Consider the following 19,888-nt stretch of genomic DNA (forward strand, 5'->3'; position numbering starts at 1 on the left):
GGAGCCTTTGAGAGGTAAATAGGTTTACATGAGGTCATGAGGACAGAGCTCCCATCATGCGATTAGTGTCCTTATAAAAAGAGAAAGAGACTAGAGCTCACTCTCTCCACCATACAAAGATACAATGAGAAGACAGACATCTGCAAAGCAGGAAGAGGGCCCTCATCAGACACCAGATTTGCCATTGCCTAGATCTTGAACTTCCCAGTTTCCAGAGCTGTGAGAAATAAACGTTCATTGTTTAAGCCACCCAGTATTCTTGTTACAGCAGCCCAAAATAAATGCTATATAAACTAACTTTTTTTAAATTGAGAAACAATTCACATACCATAAAATTCTCCCTCTTAAGGTGTACAATTCAGTGGGGTTTAGTCTATTCACATAGCTGTGCAACCATCAACACTAATTCCAGAACATTTCAGCACCCCAAAAAAGAAACTCAGTACCCATTAGCAGTCACCATGCTCTTTCCTCTCCCCCTAGCCCATGGCAACCATTAATCCACTTTCTGTCTCTATGAATTTGCCTATTCTGGACATTTGAAGTAAAAGGACCCATATAGTATGTGGCCTCTTTCACTTAGCATAATATTTTCAAGATTCATCTGTGTTGTGTAGCATGAATCAGCATTCCATTTGTTTTAGTGGTTGAATAATATTCCATTTTATGGATATACTACATTTAGTTATATATTCATCAGTTGATGGACATTGGCTTGTTTCCACATTCTGGCTATTTTGAATAATGCTATGAACATTTTTGTACAAGTTTTTGTTGTGGACATATGTTTTCATTTCTCTTAGTTATATACCTAGGAGTGGAATTGCTGAGCCAAATGGTAACTCTAATGATTAAACTCTACTGTTTAACTTTTTGAGGCAACTGTTTTCCACAGCAGCTGCAGCATTTTACATTCCTATCAGTAATGTGCAGGGTTCCAATTCTTCCCCATCTGTACCAGCACTTGTTACTGTCTTCTTTATTATTGCCGTTCTAGGAAGGTATGAAGCGGTATCTTATTGTCGTTTTGATTTGCATTTCCCTAATGACTAATGGTGTTGAACAGCTTTTCATGTACTCATTGACTATTTGTATATATTCTTTGGAGCAATGTCTACTCAAATATTTTGTTCCTCTTTTAACTGGGTTATCTTTGTAATAATAGTCCTTTACATATTCTGGATACAAGTGCCTTATCAGTTATAGTCCTCTATATATTTTGGATACTAGACCCTTATAATAGATATGATTTGTAAATATTTTCTTCTATTCTCCAGATTGTCTTTTCACCTTCTAGACAGTGTCCTTTGAAGCACACAAGTTTTTAATTTCGATGAAGTCAATTTTATCTGTTTTTTTCTTTTGTTGCTTGGGCTTTCAGTGTCATATCTAAGAAACTATTGCCTAATCCAAGATCACAAAGATTTATACCTGTGTTTTCTTCTAAGTGTCTTATAGTTTCCACTCTTTCATTTCCCTCTTTGATCCACTTTGTATTTGGTGTGAGATGGTGGTCCAATTTCATTCTTTTCCATGTAGATACTCAGTTGTCCCAGCACCATTTATTGAAAAGAATATTCTTTCCCCATTAAGTTGTCATGTGATATAACTTTTTTTTTTTTTTTAAAGATGACTGGTAAGGGGATCTTAACCCTTGACTTGGTGTTGTCAGCACCACACTCAGCCAGTGAGCAAACCGGCCATCCCTATATGGGATCTGAACCCGTGGCCTTGGTGTTATCAGCACCGCACTCTCCCAAGTGAGCCACAGGCCGGCCCCGTGATATAACTTTTTAAAATATACATTAAATGTTCAATAGTTTAATTGTGCTGGTGGTGACACAACTATATGTGTTTGTCAAAACTCACAGAACTGTACACTAAGAAGAATAAATTTTATTGTATTAAATAATATCTCAATACACCTGACATTTAAAAATTCTACTTTAGAAAAACACTCACATGTAGAATAAGGGGTCATATACAAGGAACATATGCTTCACAAATATTGTAGTGTTTTTTGTAATAAAGAGAAACTAGATACCATCTGAATGTCTATCAAAAAGGAAGTAAATAAAATGTAGTATTAGTCATTGGACTGAACTCTATCCAACAGTTCAAAGGAATAACCTAGATTTACATATATCAAATGTTAAAAGCTCAGAAACATTCTATAAGTAAAAAAGAGAAGAACACAATAATTTACACAGCATGAAATCATGTATGTGAAAAAGATAAACAAAACCGTACTATACAGGCTCTATGAATACATATGTAAGTATCTAAAGGTATTGGTTAAAGGTCTAAAAGAATATTCAGCAAACTGGTAATATGCACTGCCTCTAGAGAGGGCAAAAGACACCAGGATTGGGAGGGGTGGTCAGAGAGAAGTTAAGCTCTGTCATTTTCCCCTAAAGGAAAATACATTCATTAATTACTTGTGTGATTAAAAAATTAATAATGTGGAATTTGTGTGAGTCGTAAACAGAGCTCATAAGTATAGAATCATAGCTTTTTAATGTATGTGCTCATATATCCATCTCTGCACCCAACACACACACACACACACACACACACACACACACACACACACACACACACACTGGGGTGATCTTACCAATTTGGATTTTCCACACTTTCGCGGAAGACAGACTCTTCCTTCATGGATGCATACTGTGTCCACGTAAGGCAGTGACTCCGTATAGCCATGTTTCTTTCCTGAAGATTAAGCCATGATTCCTCTTCTAACTGGATATCAGGTACCTTTAAAATGCTCACCTGTCCAACAGAGGGAGGATGGCTTTCTCAATTTAGGAAGAACAGGCTACATAAAGATTGTGTCCAGAGTTGCTATCAGTCTCCGATAATTAAGAGGACAGGTGATCGTGATACAGGGATGACGGTTCACCAATGCCTGTTCAGTCTTTGATAATCAAACATATTATGACCTTACTAAGTGCTAGTGAGGACATGCAAATTGCCCAGGATTTATGAAGGCTGTACAGTCCCTGGCCTGATTTCCCTAACTGCTCAACACTAAGCGAATTATCAGCCTCCTTCGTGTCTCCTCTAGGGCTGGTTATGGCCTTCTTAAATTGATGAATTCTAATCAGACCCACTTACTGGCTCACATGCAGGACAATATCAGCTAAAATATTTTCTTCATTGTAAACTCTGTCCAATAACTAGAAATGTATGCTTTCCTAGGTGGAAAAGACATAGAAAACTACAAAGGCGGAATTGTACAAGTCAGAGGTATCCTTAAATTATTTAAGAATTGAGGTAAGAGACAAAGTTGAATGCCTTTTAAATAATAGATTCAAAGTCTGTATATAGGGCAAAGACAGGGTACACACTCTGTGGAAAAAGCCAATAATAATATGTGTTGCTATAGTGCAACACATTTTGCCATCTGGAAAATAAAAGAAAGTTCATTTTCACTGTCATATCAGCTTTATTACATTAACGAATATGACAGAGTCTTTTAATCCTCGATAAGAAAGTGATGAAAGCTGCCATTTTTTCTACATATAGTACAGCAATTTAATTTGCAAGCTAATCCGCAGGAACCAAGCTGGGTTTCACATCCTACACAGAATCTCTTCCGGGTTGAAACAATCATCTGAGACATCTTTAAAATTGTGTATCAAGACGTTCTCCTCTTCCTAATAATTCTAAAAGGACTCCCATCGAAAATCCCACCATAGTTTAAGCAATGTGACTAAAAATTTCCACTCACCTTTGTCCAACAAGGAATCACCAGCATGCTTAAGGGTTACAAGGAGAGAAAACAATTTGCTATAATGAAGATTTCATCATCAACGATATTACTTTACAGAAACACACACAAAAAGACTTACAGGGAGCACTGAGAACATTATGCTCTCAGAAAAACTATCTCTGAGAGTGCACTAGAAACTGAAGCTTTTAGCTTCCTTCTTAAAGATCAAACTAAATATTTACAATCTGCCCCTTCTGATCATTTTTACGTACAAGTCATTTCTAACCATGGACAGATTAGAAAAGATAGTCACTTCATGCAAAATGCTGAAAGTGTCTTTAAAATAACTGTAGAACATCTCTACACCCATTAAGCCCTTCACAAAGACAGAGACAGAGAAAAGGTGTCACCAGGTGCATCCACCAAGACTGAGGATGGATATAAAAGAGGTTGCTTCTTTTGAAGGACTATGAGGTGGGAGAAGTAGAAAAGTTCTAATGCTCCTTTTCATCAGAAAATCCAGTCTCTTTCCATGACTATTAAAAATTACTCAATGTCACACCAACTCTAATTAAATTTTGAAATGAATTTACCTTCCTTAAAATTTCTGGAATCACATTCTGACAGACTGCAACCCTCTTTCTATAGATGATCCCTGTTGATTCATCTAGAAAAAGAAAAATTTTAAACATAAAAAAACTTAAGAAAATGTATTCTTGTCTTAACATCAATAAAGCTTTTAAAGTCAATCTCAATTTTCTATATGTAGAATTATGAAAGAAAACGTTTAACTCAAAACTCAGTTTCCCTGGCCACATTTCTGGGCCAGATCACAGATATTCCCTATCAGTGATCAAAGAATAAGGGTAAAACAGCAACTCATAATGCACATTCTAAAGTCAAGGAGAAAAAAAATCACAAATTGTTCTTTGCTCATTGCTCTGGACAATCAGTGTCAGTACCCCAATGACAATGGCCAATAAGCCTCCTGCTCAACTCCAACAAAGAGAATATTTTAACAAAAAGATAGAGAATCTGATTTTGCTACCTTCTGTATCAAACTCTCAAGCACATATTTCTGGCTACAAAACTTAAACCTGGAATTAATTAATTATATCAGCCATATTCTTCTCTTGAAAGGGAGTAAGTAGACTCCCAATGACTGGAACCATTCTTTTGTGGAGCAAAATTTCTAGAATGGAACAAGGAATGTAAAAAACACAATAAATGGAGTTAAGAAAAAGAGAGACAGAGGCAGAGAAAAGGATAAACTTTGAAGTGCTCTCATTTGCTCTGAATTACTGCGACTCGGCCATTCTGCTAGGGAGCCTCTCAAAGCTCTGGCTAGAGCAGTCTCAGCAATTCATGAAAACACGGTGACTTCCCAGAGCTGTTGATAGGGCATGAAACCCTCTGCCCACAGGCACTCCCTTTGGCCACCTCATCCAATGTTTATAGGACACGTGGATGGACTTGCTACTCCCAGAGGCAAAGATGTCCCAGACAATGATAGAAATTATAATGAATATTCCTATTTAGAAAATGCACATTGTCCTCTCATTTGATCTGCACAACAACCTAAAAACAGGATTATTTTCCCATTGACAGATGAAGACACCAAGCCTCCAAAAAGTTAGGTCATGAAGGTAGTAACAAAATCAGGACTTGAAATTAGATTTGTTTGATGTCAAAAAATAAGTTTCTCCCACACTGAGTGCAGGTACATGAGAAAATGTTTGTTAAAGTATATTTATATAGTTATAGAAGTGCAGAAAATACACTCACAAGCAAAAAATAGTTTTATGTTTACCAAACACAGAGAGGGCCTCAGAGTAATGTAATGAACAGTAGTATCTCATGATTCCTAAAAAGGCTGAAGAGCACGTTAGACCTGGATCTGGGTGTCTCCAAAGGTCTGTACATTGATTACATGCATTGTCACAGATTCCTGCACTGCCCAGTTCTCAAGTTCAAACACTGACAATGACAATGCTTCTGCTGGAGATAGGGATGACAAAGAACAGTAGAGATTCCTATCCTCTAGCCCAGGGGCTGGTGAATATCTTCTGTAAAGGGCCAGATGGTAGATGAGTTAGGTTTTGTGGGCCATAAAGTCTCTGTTGCAACTACTCATGTCTGCTGTTTGTAGCAAAAAAGCAGTCATAGGTAATATGTAAACAAATGGGTGTGGCTATGTTCCAATAAAACTTAATTTACTTATGAAAACAGGCAGCATGAGCCATAGTTTGCCAACCTCTGCTCTAATAGACATTGAACCACATTGCCAAGTACAGTTAAGATTCCATAATCTAATTGCTTTATGGTCACATTTTATATACATGCTATTAATCCTATCTATTTTGCCATCTACAAAATGATATATGAAGGTTTTATAGGGATTTAGTCATGTGACCTTGGACAAGTTGTTTAATCTCTCCGCGCCTCAGTTTCTTCATTCATAAAATAAGAGTAATCTAATACCTACCCCATACACTGTTCTAAAGATTACATGAGTTAATGAAAGTAAGAGCACCTGGCACATACTAACTGTTCAAAAATGTTAGCTATTACAATTTATGTAGCTTGGTGTTGTCATCAGTTATTAATTTAGAAAGTGACAAGAGCATATTAGGCAGGCCTTCTGCTGTAAATGCTGATGCTCTAAGTGCCAGACCTTTCTATCAGTTACCTCAAGTATAGAAATATACCTGTTTAAAACCTAATAGCCACACACAAGCATGCACACACATCTTCACAAAAATCAGTATCACTTGATCATCACTGAAGTGAGCATATAGTCAGAGAACTTACCTCTTTTTTCCTCCACGATTTTTACAGAGATGACATTTTTATCCATGGGATTGGGGTACTAAATGAAAACATACAAAGAAGAATTACCATTCACCTTTCATCAAAGAGAATTATTTAGTAGTAACCGCCGCTACTGCAGGACCAGTAAATATTCTCCAAGCAACCTCTACGGCTAGTTTTCATTAAAGGATCTCAACTTTACCACTTGGGCCTAGATAAGTGAGATACCATCATCACCTTAAAATTACAATTGTATAAAACCCAGGTAAAAATTTCTTTAGATCCAACCCAGCCTGGGTAGAGAAGGGAGATAAGGTTAAGCTGAGTAATAAACAATAATATTATTAATATTAAACCAGCTTAACATAAATCGAGACTGTTGTTTGAGCTAGACACTCTGCTAAATGCTTTCCTTGCATGATCTCATCTAAATCCAATAGCCTCTCCGTTGTAACTGGGTTATGTGACATCATTATCCCTATTTTTCAGAAATGAAAACTGGAATGAAGAGAATGAAGATTGGATTGCTTAGTGTCACCTAGCTGGCTCCTAATGGAGCCAGGAAATTAAACCACACTTGTTTAATACAGAGTGAATGCCTTCACGCTGTCCTACACCATTTCCTGGTGGCTGGGTTAGCACTACGCCAGGCACATGGTAGGTGCTCGATAAATATTTAATTTGTTGATTATATGGCCCTGAAAGCCTATTTAGTATATTGTCTATTTCAGTTACTCCTATATCTCCACCAACCAGCACAGTGTCTGTCTGGCATATAATAGGCATTCAATAAACATTTGCTGAATGAGCAAATGATTTGGATGTAAACCTCAATGAATTCAGGGATCGATTTAAAAAATAAGCCCTCCTTCATTTGGGAACCCATATATGAAGACAAGCAGTAGGCTCAGTCTTCAGCAGCCTCAACACCTCCTATCATGTTCCATGTTGGTAAACTCTGTCATTCACACATTATAGGAAACATAATCTTGATAAATAATGAAAACCATGGTTTTTAAAATGTATTCATTCAGTCATTCATTCATTTTAGCACTAAAAAGAAATGCTTAAAATTACAATTACTGCTTTCTTGAAGTAAAGATACATGTCCATCACAGAGGGCCAGTTTTAGATATTCTGTTTCTCAGGGGCTGGCCGGTTAGCTAAATTGGTTAGAGAGCAGCCTTATAACATCAAGGTCACAGGTTCAGATCCCTGTACCAGCCAGCCACAAAAAAAAATAGATATTCTGTTCCTTGACAAAGGAGACTTTCACTTACACAGTACCCTTGAAGCAAGAGGGATATCTGAGATCCGCATAGGTCCTCTGAATTGTGTGTGTGTGTGTGTGTGTGTGTGTGTGTGTATGTGTCTATAAATTATAACTTGTACATGCAAGTAAAATGAGATTATCTCCTTGACTACTGTTCTAATTTTTTATTGTGTATCTACAAATACATCCTGACTGAATATTATAAATATACTGTAAATTGTAGGAAGATTACTAAACTAAATTATGACAGAGGTTGGAAATGTAATCTCCAGAGAAGCAGAGTGATAAATTTTCAAGTTCTGATTACTCTGCTAAGTTGATCACTGAAATTCCAAAAGATTATAAACTCAAATATTTCACACTTTCACATAATTTTAATATGTGCTTATTAAGACAAAGGGTATTGATTTAAATAGTGAAAACTCTAGTTACTCTTCATTTAACAGTTTTTTGAGTACCTACCATGCAAGAAATGTTCCTGGCACTGAGGATACAGTAATGAAAGAAACAAAATTAGTGCCTCTTACAAAGTTTACATGTTAGTTGGAGAAACAAACAAAAAATAAATATGTCACATGTACTCAGAAGAAAATAAATCAGACTAAGAGATCATAATAATGATAGGAAATCATGAAGGGGAACATTTTAAAATACTTAGGGGTCACCATTAGACAATGTTTGTAAATAATAAAAGTAAAATTTTTCTAGCCAAATACAGAAACCATGAACTATTTACTCTAGGAAATAATCATCTGCAAGATTCAAGTCACTTTCTAAACAACTACTTTTGAAATTGAATAGACAAGAGCCTCAAGTTTCCACATAAGAATGGTGAAAGAAATTAGCGGTTTATTTGCAATATATAAATGCCATGACATGAAAAGCACATATTTTAACTTATTTTAAAATTAAGCATTCATTGAACTGAAGCTCCCTCTACCTGGCATTACTTAAAATGATCTGACGCCATCTTGTGGTAACTTGAATATTCATGTTTTAATTCACAAAAATTTACCTTAAGTCCGATAATAAGGGGTTGAGAGAGGTAAGGTTGCTCAGAGAAAGTCACCACCAGTAATGCCAACCTGGGAAGACAGGAAGCAGGTGGCCAGGTTTTCCCGGATACCTTTTCAAACACAGTGTAACTGTGGAATTGATCGACTAGACCAGGATCAATTCCATCAAACTTACTGAACATCTACTGTGTCCACATAGAGTCCTAATATTTGAAGAGGTTTCCATGTACATAATAATCTCATTTAGTCCTCCTCAAAATGAGAAACCATATTAACAAGTATCAAGATATAGAGTCCTTTTTTTAAAATCATAATGGTGTAAAGGCTGCAGACAAGCAGGGTCACATGGGAATTCTCCAGTCCTCATCCCACACTAGAGACTCTCGTGGAAGCAAAGTGGTATGACAGCCAAAATATCTGCCAAAAGCGCTTGTCTTCCTTGAACCTGGCTCAGCAACTACAAACTGAAGTGTACATAAGAATTATCCCACATATGCCAAGTATACTATACTTTATGGGTGATTTAAGGGGGTTTTCAAGGTATATTTGCCTTCATTTGAACTTCCTTACGATTTTTACCTTCTTTACAGAACGTGTAAACTAACTCCTTTCTCTTCCTCCAAGATATAAATCTATTGTAAATATCATTGTATACAAGGGTACTTCACAAGTGGAAAAATGGAATTAAAAGATAATATGAATCCTTCCATGAACTTTTTAAAGTACCTTCTTATATTATATGTATTCAACAGTCTAAGAAGAGTAAAATGTAGACTCTCCTAAGGTTGTCATATGCCTTTTACATATTAAAAGGTAAGAGGCCAAAACCACATGATACTGGGGGAAAAAATATATACAAAATATACATTAACACAAATGCATAGGGGCTGGCCATTTAGCACACTCAATAGAACACTGCACGGATAACACCAAGGTCAAGGGTTCAGATCCCTGGACTAGCCAGCCACCAAAAATACATAAATAAATAAATAAGTAAAAACAAATGCATAACTATGCAAACTTAGAGGCCAACAAATTGAGTCCATCTAATTAAAGGAATAATTCAATATATTTGCAGGAGAAGCTTCATAAGATGTGGTATTTACCTCTCTTATTTTCTGAGAGAGAAAAAAAAAAACTCTATAAGCTTTAAGAAAGTCTATTCTTAAGAATAAACAGTTATTAAAATATCAACTTTCCAAAAAGCTCAGAAGTCAATGCCTGCCCCTGAAACCGTCTTTGCGCCATATATAGCCCTTTACCTTTTGATGTAAAGAGCTACGTTCCACCTCATTTTAATAATAAAATCCCAACCCAAAGTAAACATGGAATGTATGTTCCATATATGTTTACTCACTGTGCACCCGTTTGACTCCCTCACACATATTCGTAGATTTTTTCCCACACCTGCTAAATGAGTACGTAAGACTGATCCTGTAAGACATACCAGCTCCTCCCTCCCTTCTTTGAACATCGCACTTTCGATTTTCCCCAGAGGTTGTGTTCCCCAATCGGCAGATTGCCTCTTTCTTTGAAAATAAAGTTTTCTCCTTTCTTTCCATGGCAGATCTCATAGTTTTTTGTTAACAAAAATGTATGGGAATTCTTAGTTTTCACAAGGTTTTTATAGGTCAATTATTTATAAGTGAAGGTAAATTTTTTTTAAAAATTGAACAGGCTGTTAAAAAATAGAATGAGTTTTAGAGTCCAAAAGATCTGAATTGGAAGCCCATCTGTGATAGTCTTGGGCAAACCACTTTAATCTGCCTTAATGTCTTCATCCATAAAATGAGAATAAATACTCAGCTCAAAGAGTTTTTATAGGAATTAAAGGAAATAATTTTATGTAAAGTATAATACCTGGCATCATGCAGGTACTCAATCATTGGTAGCTGGTTTTGCTACTAAAGAATGAATCAACACTTTTGAAAACTTAAGTTTTAAGACTTTGGTTTTTACCTTGCGATTTATTGTAATGTGGCATTATATATACTACTGGTATGTATCTGCAACCCAAAATATTTAAATGATGATTAAATATTATTAGAAGGTAACATTTTTTATGTTCCTAGGCTAGTAAAACCTCACAAACTCATTCTTTACCAATTCAGAATTTGTATGAGATACGACAAGGACTCTCTGACACTCTCTCCAAGCTAGCATTAGGGGAAGTACCACATCAGGAAAGTAAGAGCATGAGAGAGAATACTCACTTATTCAAAAAAAAAAAAAAAAAACTTTCTAAGCATATTAGAAGTTCTCATAAATTTATAATTAAAATATGAACCTTGTCCCACGCTATGTGTCTGTGATATGTCCCTGAGAAAGCATTTATCACAAATGCTCTCACCACAAGGAAGTGATAAATTTTCATGACGATGGACATACTAATTACCCTGATTTGCTCATCACACATTGTAAACGTGTATTGAAATATAACTCTGGGGTCGGCCCGTGGCTCACTCGGGTGAGTGTGGTTCTGATAATGCCAAGGCCACGGGTTCGGATCCCATATAGGGATGGCCGGTTGGCTCACTGGGTGAGCGTGGTGCTGACAACACCAAGTCAAGGGGTGAGATCCCCTTACCGGTCATCTTTTTTTTTTTTTCCTTTTTGTCTTTTTTCGTGACCGGTAACGGGATCGCAACCCTCAGTGTCGCGCCCGTACCGCGACCTGCAACGGGATCGCAACCCTCGGTGTCGCGCCCGCACCGCGCTCAACCAGTGAGAGGACCGGTCTGTATATGGGATCCGAACCCTCGGCGGGAGCGCCACTGCACTCCCAAGCGCCGCACTCTACCGAGTGCACCACCGGGCCGGCCCATACCGGTCATCTTTTAAAAAAAAAATGAAATATAACTCTGTACCCCTTAAATATGAACAATTAATATGTGTCAATTAAAAATAAATAATAAATATTTTTTAAATATTTAAATGCCATTTAGAAAATACTCATAATTCAAATGTGCACCTTCATTCATGCTCACTCTCCCCTTTATTATTCCAAGTGAATAAAGATTTCAGCAGACTACTTCTTTCAGCTTTTTATTTTCAGGCTCATGGGATAAATTGAATAAATTATCATCATTATTATTATTATCATAATCATTATTCAACAAGTACTTTAAAAGCACCTACTATGTGCCAACATTAAGCTAGGTATATTATTTGGTATAAGCTGGGTATAATATATTTATATCCAATTTAATTTCCCCAACAACTACAAAAGTCAGTCATTGTTCTTATTTTGCAGATGAAACTGAGGCATAGAAAAATAAATTGACCTGTCCAAGCTCACTGGTCTAGTAGCACTCCGTCCCTCTCCCCCCATCTGATGTCAGAGCCCATGCTCCTCACATCTGTGCCACTCTCCTTCATGTCATGTCTAATCTTCTAGTAGAACTGAGGACAGGCAGATAAAAGTAAAGACAGACTATTACAGCATGTGAAAAAACATAACCATTATGTTAAACTAGGCCTGTGGTTTATCAAATCATCTATTTTGGAAATGCAGGTTTACCCCCAAATATTTCTGCTGCTCTGCAAGGAGAAATGTTCCACACATTTAAGTGTCAGATTTGCAAGGGAGAAAGATTGGATCAGAAATGGAAACATTATTAATTACCCAATCAACTTTCTACTCTAAATGGAATCAACTTTCTACTCTAAATGGAAATAGCCATTCATAAATCCCCTTTATGAGCTTAAGGGTAAACACTCAAACCATTTTATTCAGCACATCAGGCTCCTGGCTAGAATAAATAACACCTGAGGTCACTGTACTGAAGCAAAGAAATTATTTTAATCTGTCCACTTTATTACAGTACCCAAAATAAGGATATGTTTCTGAACCCTTCACTGACTTCGTTCTGAAATAATACAGGGCTAACCCCCAGAAGAATGTGTTTCATTCATTCACTGAACAAGGATTTGCTGAGTACTGATTATGTACCAGGATCTCTTTGTGTACTTGGGACACATCAGAAACAAGTGACAAAAATCCCTGCCCATGAAGCTTACACTCTATTCACAGCGANATTATGTTAAACTAGGCCTGTGGTTTATCAAATCATCTATTTTGGAAATGCAGGTTTACCCCAAATATTTCTGCTGCTCTGCAAGGAGAAATGTTCCACACATTTAAATGTCAGATTTGCAAGGGAGAAAGATTGGATCAGAAATGGAAACATTATTAATTACCCAATCAACTTTCTACTCTAAATGGATTATGTTAAACTAGGCCTGTGGTTTATCAAATCATCTATTTTGGAAATGCAGGTTTACCCCCAAATATTTCTGCTGCTCTGCAAGGAGAAATGTTCCACACATTTAAGTGTCAGATTTGCAAGGGAGAAAGATTGGATCAGAAATGGAAACATTATTAATTACCCAATCAACTTTCTACTCTAAATGGAATCAACTTTCTACTCTAAATGGAAATAGCCATTCATAAATCCCCTTTATGAGCTTAAGGGTAAACACTCAAACCATTTTATTCAGCACATCAGGCTCCTGGCTAGAATAAATAACACCTGAGGTCACTGTACTGAAGCAAAGAAATTATTTTAATCAGTCCACTTTATTACAGTACCCAAAATAAGGATATGTTTCTGAACCCTACACTGACTTCGGTCTGAAATAATACAGGGCTAACCCCCAGAAGAATGTGTTTCATTCATTCACTGAACAAGGATTTGCTGAGTACTGATTATGTACCAGGATCTCTTTGTGTACTTGGGACACATCAGAAACAAGTGACAAAAATCCCTGCCCATGAAGCTTACACTCTATTCACAGCGACTCTTGCCTACAGCATAAAAAGAATATCAACTTGAACAACTCAATGGTAAGAAAAACCTTAACCTCTCTAGCCTCATTTAGATATAAACAAGAAAATGTGGTCGGCACAATGGCTCTCTGGTTCCTTTGTGATGACTTTAAATTTCAGGTAAATGAAATGTAAGAAGTTCTCTTAGAATCCAGCTCATGAAAGGCAAGCCTATTAAAAAGGCCTATGTGAACTTCCAGAGAAGACAAGCCTTCTACACTGTTACATTAGTCTTTGTGTTCTCTTTGTAGATGATTTTAAGAAAAGGAAAGGACACAGCTGTAAGTGATGAGAGCTACAAAGCTAAGAGTCATACAAAGAAAAAAGAAAGCAAATACATCGTCAAGTGCGTTGACACTGTAGTTTGTACAAAGTACAGTTTAGCATCTGATGAATAAACCATTTTGTGTTTCATAGCATTCCTCCATGAAGAGTTCATTGAGAAACACTATATTCCACAAAGAGTATTGTATTGTTTGTTCTCAAAGTGCCACTTAGCTTTGAAAGCATGTGGCTAATATTTTGCCTGTGGTATACAACAGGCAGGTGTTAGAAGAGCAAACATTCCTCAGGTTTTAAAAATAGTAGTATATTATAACTTGGAAGGCAAGTCCTAACATACCAAAAGCCATAGATCAGTAGATTCTATTTAAAATAGAACTTCAGTGCTAAAACAGCTTCAACCACACCATTCTACCATTCTGCAAGAACAGATTAAATGCTTCCCAGAGATCCTCATATGATTATCCCTTCTGCCAAATGCTTTCCTTTGAGAAAAAAATACATAAAGACTAAAAAATAAAAGCATATATTGCCAAAAAGACAATTCTTGCTACCTTAGGCTTATAAAAAGCTTATGCTTATAAAAAGCTTATGCTTTTCAAACTGTTACACATTTAATATTCTCACAACCACCCTGGGAAATAGGCAAAGTAGATTGCATTACCATCTCACAGATGAGAAATTAAGACTGTTTTATACAGTTGTACATGTTGCTCACTGCACAAGGGCTCCCATCCAAGTGGGCCAGTGGGCACAAGGCTACATCCACTTAGAGGAAGAAGCATCTTTTTCTAGTTTTCATAAATAGTCCCATTTACTTTCCACTAGTGTCATATACTGTGAGCTTGTGGAATGGACCCTCTAAATGATGCCTTTTCTGATTTGCACAAGGACAAAGTACAGGATGGTGAAGTGATTCAATTCCATGACCACCCAACCTAACAATGAAAGCACAATGATTGGAATCCAGGTGTACTGACTTCTAGTTCATGACTTTAAATAACATAGGGTGAAAATTCTCACAGCAAATGGATTTATTGACATGTTACAGTCACATAGCTCCTCCCAGGGAATCTCTGAAGGACTGCTTCATGAATGACTAGAAAGAAAAGAAGTATAGTGTCATCCATGGTGTTAACATTGCCCCAATGCTATACCTTTAGTCTGCTAATATTTGACTTTCCTTTCCCCAGCCCTGCATTCCAAAATGTCCTCCTTAGTTCTTATTCACTATGTGCCAGCCATTTTGCTAAGTATTTTATAAGAATTACACCAGATCCTAACCAACTACAGCTACATAAGTGACCTCAGTTATACCACATGGCGCACAAAACCAACCAGATGAGCTCAGTCAACTCACAGAATCGTGAGAATTAAAAGTTTGTCACTGGTTGAAGCCATTTAGTTTTGGGGTGATGCATTACATAGCAATAGATTATTGAAACACTCTGTGTTTTCACTCTAACACACATCAAAGCTATACCTTTGTATCAGGCAAAATGCACCCATTCAGATAGCAAACCCTGCGAGAAGACTGAGAACAAAATGAAACTGAGATTGGATAAAGCACACAACAAAGTTGATTCTGAAACATTTTATTCCCTCAATAATAATCTGAATCATCTGAGTGCCTATTATGTGCAAGGCACTACAGCCTGATGGTTAGAGGTGTGGGATTTGGATTCAAATGTGTTGTAACCCAGGGTCTTCCACCTGCTACCTGTAGGAACTTGAAAACATTTAAACTTCTCTAAACTTCAGTTTCTCCAAACTGTGAAATGGAAATTAATCATAACTACTACTTCTGAGACTGCAAAAAGAATAAACATGATAATGTATGGAAAGCACACACACAAACACACATATGCACACATGCACTTGCCTAGAAAATTCCTATTCATGCTTCAGCCACCATTTCACAAATGCCACTTCTTCGGGGCAGCCTTTGACACCCTCTCAGACGTCGTAGGCCTTCCTGTTATATTCAGTCACAGTACCATGTATTTTCCTTGTGTAAGTACACACTGTCGATCAGAATTGTATGTTCATCTGTTTGTCGCTTATTAATGTCAGTCTCACCCACAAAAGATAATAAGCTCCACAAGAAGAAAATCTGTCTGTTGTGTCCTTCAATGCTTTTCTAGCACCTAGCACAGAGCCTGGCACACAGAAGACAAGTATCAATAAACACCTGTTGAATGAAAGAAAAGCATTTACCAGAAGCTGACATGTGCCAAGTACTATATAAATGAGAGCTTGGAATTGTGCTGCATGCTTGTGCAGGAATGATCTTGCCCTATAAAAGCTTGGCATCTAATGAGGGAACAAGACACATACAGAAGTAACTATCTGACACTGTAGATGGTCAGTGAGGTCTACACAAATTGCCCTTTGAGTTCTGAGAAGGCAGAGATCACCTCTTGCTGATGACAATCCAGAAAGACTTTGCAAAGGGGCAGTGGCATTAGAGAATCTACACTCCAAAGTGCCAGTCCTAACAAAAAATGGAGTGTTGTCTGTTCCTTTTTGGGGCCCACAAGCCTGATCTAAGGCAAAGTCTACACAAGATCCATAACTCATTCTTTCATTCATTTATTCACTCATCAGATTTTTATTGCATCTTATAGGTACTAGGCACTATTCCAGATACTGAAGATCAGTGAACAGTATCAACAAACTGACATTCCCTCTAAGAAAGGCCTCCATAGCAAAACCATGTTCACCAGCACCCTACTTACTCCTCTGTGACCTGGGCCCCCAACTGGGTCATATCCTGTACAGGTGGCCAGACCTTATCATTTAACAACTGACCTTCATCTCCCCAGCATTTCCCTTAGTTTGGCTTCCATACTTCAAATGGGGATCATTGTCCAGTGGCTGCTGCCCAAGGCAAATTGTAATTTTTGCAAATTCTGCTTAAGAATGAGAAAGCTGAAAAGGATCTTAAAATATATGATACAACACCCGTACTGTACAGATGCAGAAACTAAGGCCCAGAGAGCAGACCCTTGGCCAACGTCACCCAGAGAATTAACCATAGCACCAGACCACAGTCCAGGGATCCTACCTCCCAGGCCTGAGTGCTTTCGATTCTTCAAAGGCATTTCCCATTTTCCTACTACCATGAGCCATAGTCCTAGGAGCCACCTTTGAGATGGAGGGCCACTGAATATGGAGGCTAGAGTTCGCAGTTGTAGTAGTGCAAACAACAATAACATTTTAGAGCCCTTACTCATCATCCATCAGTCGCTGCGATAATCGTTTTACGTGAATTATCTCATTTGACTCCTCACAACCTATGAGCTGTTACTAACATTTCCCCGTTTTACAGGTTACAAAAACAAGGCCCAGAGAGGGTGAGTAACCTGCCCAAAGTCCCACAGCTGTTTCACAAAAGAGCAAGTGGTGAAGCAGGAGAATGATAACGCTGAGTAAATCAGGATAATGTCTTCAACAGCCCCCACTCGCTTTTAAAGGGTCGGGCATTGGCAACCCAACAGGGCTCGAGAATTTGGGTCCCCTGAGGCTCTCTCCCTGAAAGCCTCTGTTCAGCCCCAGCTGATGCCACGCAGGTGTGTGGACGTGATGCCACGCACAGCTTCTCGTCCCTCACCCTCCAGGGACAGTCTCCCAGGAAATCCACCGCCACCCCCGCCCCACACGTCCCTGAAGTAAAACCCGCGGCGGGAAGGAGAGGTCGGGGGTCCCGACCTCCGCGTGGACAGAGGAGACGAGACAGCAGCAGGCGGCGCAGGCGGCGCGGGCGGACGCGCGCCCCGGCGGCCAGAGGCGGGCGGTACCTTTCGGAGGAAGCTGGCGACCACCTGCTCGAAGGGGTACTTGTACACCTGACGCACGTCCACCGTCACCCCCATGCCCGCGCGCCCAGGCCCGCAGGCGTCCGAGCCCGGCGGCCGCAGGGGCGTGGACTTCTTGCTCTCCTTTTTCAAACTTTCGAAACTTTATTGTCCACTCAGAGAAACAGACAGTCGGCCACGCCCACTCCCTCTTAGGCGACGTCCTGTGCGGGTGGCGCGGCCCGGGCGATCTCCGGCTGGCGGCGCCGGGTCGCCACTGCCCCTTCTCCCCGCCACGTCTGCAGGTAGAAGTTTCTCTGACTGGGAGCCACCCCAGCGCACCCCGGGAGCCTTGGACTTTGGGGCTTTTGTGTCATCACCGCCTGGAGTCACTGAATTAGCCCTAGGCTGCTGTTGGCAGCAGAATGGCTGCCCGTAGAGTTTAAAACCCTCCTCAGTGTGGCTGAGTGCCATGAGACAAAGAGTTTGGGTTTGGGCCTGTGGTACAGTATAAATTGCCGTATCCCCTAGGAGTGTCCTGGAAATAAGGAACCGTGGCTCAATGTGTCCAACTCTGTAGGGAAGTTCCTTTGCTCACTAAAGGTTAACACCAGGGAGCAAGAAACATGAGGATACTGAAAGAATGTGTGTATTCTTTATTCCAACGTATAGATGTTACAAGAATGATCAAGTTATTCCATTTATTCAATAAGTCATTTAACATATTTCCAAGCACCTACTATGTGCCCAGGATTGTGGTGGGCACTGTGCATTCAACAGTGAATAAAATAGTTCCTGCTATCATGTAGGATGGGTGAGCCAGATGACTTGACACAAAGTCAACAGGATATGAAAATAAACAGCATAATGGGTTAACGTTAGAGGGGATGGGGCATGATTTTAGCTAGGTTGAATATGGAACGTCTGTGAGGTGGTGACTTCTTCATTTACAACTTTGTAATCTCGCTTGCCCCTGCTGTACATAGTCATACTGGTCAGGCAAAACCCTAGCCCCGAATACATCTAGTTCTTCTCTTCTTGACTCTCCGAAGCAACTGAAAGAGATAGAAGAAAATATCAGGTACTTCAAAAACTTCATGGAAAGAATTGTATTATCTTTTAATTTCATTTTTCCACAAATTTTTTTTTTTTTTTTTTAAAGATGACCGGTAAGGGAATCTCAACCCTTGGCTTGGTGTTGTCAGCACCACACTCAGCCAGTGAGCAAACCAGCCATCCCTATATAGGATCCGAACCCGTGGCCTTGGTGTTATCAGCACCACACTCTCCCGAGTGAGCCACGGGCCGGCCTTCCACAAATTTTTTGAAGTACCCTTGTATACATCCATTGTGCTAGGCCTCTTTTTAATTCATAAGCATTAACCTCAAGGGGCCTTTTTTTTTTTTAAAAGATGACCGGTAAGGGGATCTCAACCCTTGGCTTGGTGTTGTCAGCACCACGCTCAGCCAGTGAGCTAACCGGCCATCCCTATATAGGATCCAAACCCGTGGCCTTGGTGTTATCAGCACCGCACTCTCCCAAGTGAGCCACGGGCCGGCCTTCAAGGGGCCTTTTAATGGTGCCAAACACACTACAAAAATACTAAATTTTTCTAATCCACTTCCTTCCCCATACTCCTCTCACCTCAAACCTCCAACACTTCTTTTCACAGTCTTACTGTCCAGGGCTTACTTGCTTCCTTTTTCATGTAGGGAATAGGGGACATCTCTCCACCACATCCATCTACCCACCTGTCCACGTGCCCTGAGTTCCCTCCTGTTCCATTGAATGAACTGTCAGCTCCTTGCTTGGGGTGGGTCTCTCCACTTGTCCACCAAATCCTGTGGTGGGCTGACAAATGTTTAACAAACAGTTCTCTTTTAAAAAGATCCCTAGTATATATAAGGAAAAGGAGATTAGGACACAGACATACCCACAGGAAAGATGGTGAGAAGACAGGAAGAAGACGGCCATCTACTAGCCAAGGAGAAATCAACCCTGCTGCCACCTGCACCTCAGACTTCCAGCACCAGGCATTGTGAGGAAATAAATTTCTATTGTGTAGGCCACCCAGTCTGTGGTACTGTACTTGCTTATGGCAGCCCAACAAAACAAAACATTATCTTAACATGACCATCTGCTGATATTTAATTCCCAAG

The 19,888-nt window shown here is 39.0% G+C and overlaps 1 protein-coding gene across 1 annotated transcript; it reads right to left on the reverse strand.

Annotated features, from left to right (window-relative positions):
- Nucleotides 1–165: 165 nt before the first annotated feature.
- On the reverse strand, nucleotides 166–17,833 carry PRELID2 (PRELI domain containing 2). The gene is made up of 5 exons (XM_008591513.1): nucleotides 17,732–17,833; nucleotides 6,533–6,590; nucleotides 4,315–4,388; nucleotides 2,618–2,778; nucleotides 166–217 (listed from the first exon to the last, which is right to left on the reverse strand). Exons 1-5 carry the CDS (start codon nucleotides 17,804–17,806, stop codon nucleotides 166–168), a joined length of 420 nt encoding a protein of 139 aa, XP_008589735.1. The 5' UTR covers nucleotides 17,807–17,833.
- Between the last annotated feature and the right edge of the window lie 2,055 nt (nucleotides 17,834–19,888).

The sequence above is a fragment of the Galeopterus variegatus genome, unplaced genomic scaffold, assembly GCF_000696425.1.
Source record: "Galeopterus variegatus unplaced genomic scaffold, G_variegatus-3.0.2 Scaffold6978, whole genome shotgun sequence".
NCBI classification, from domain to species: Eukaryota; Metazoa; Chordata; class Mammalia; order Dermoptera; family Cynocephalidae; genus Galeopterus; species Galeopterus variegatus.

Excerpts from the sequence above, each read along its gene's own strand:
- PRELID2 (XM_008591513.1), bottom strand. The coding sequence starts at position 17,806 with ATGGGGGTGACGGTGGACGTGCGTCAGGTGTACAAGTACCCCTTCGAG. Across the intron at positions 6,591-17,731 it reads TCGCCAGCTTCCTCCGAAAG|TACCCCAATCCCATGGATAA; the intron begins GTACCGCCCGCC and ends GTTTTCATTTAG. Across the intron at positions 218-2,617 it reads AGTGTGGAAAATCCAAATTG|CTCTGGAAACTGGGAAGTTC; the intron begins GTAAGATCACCC and ends TATTTCTCACAG.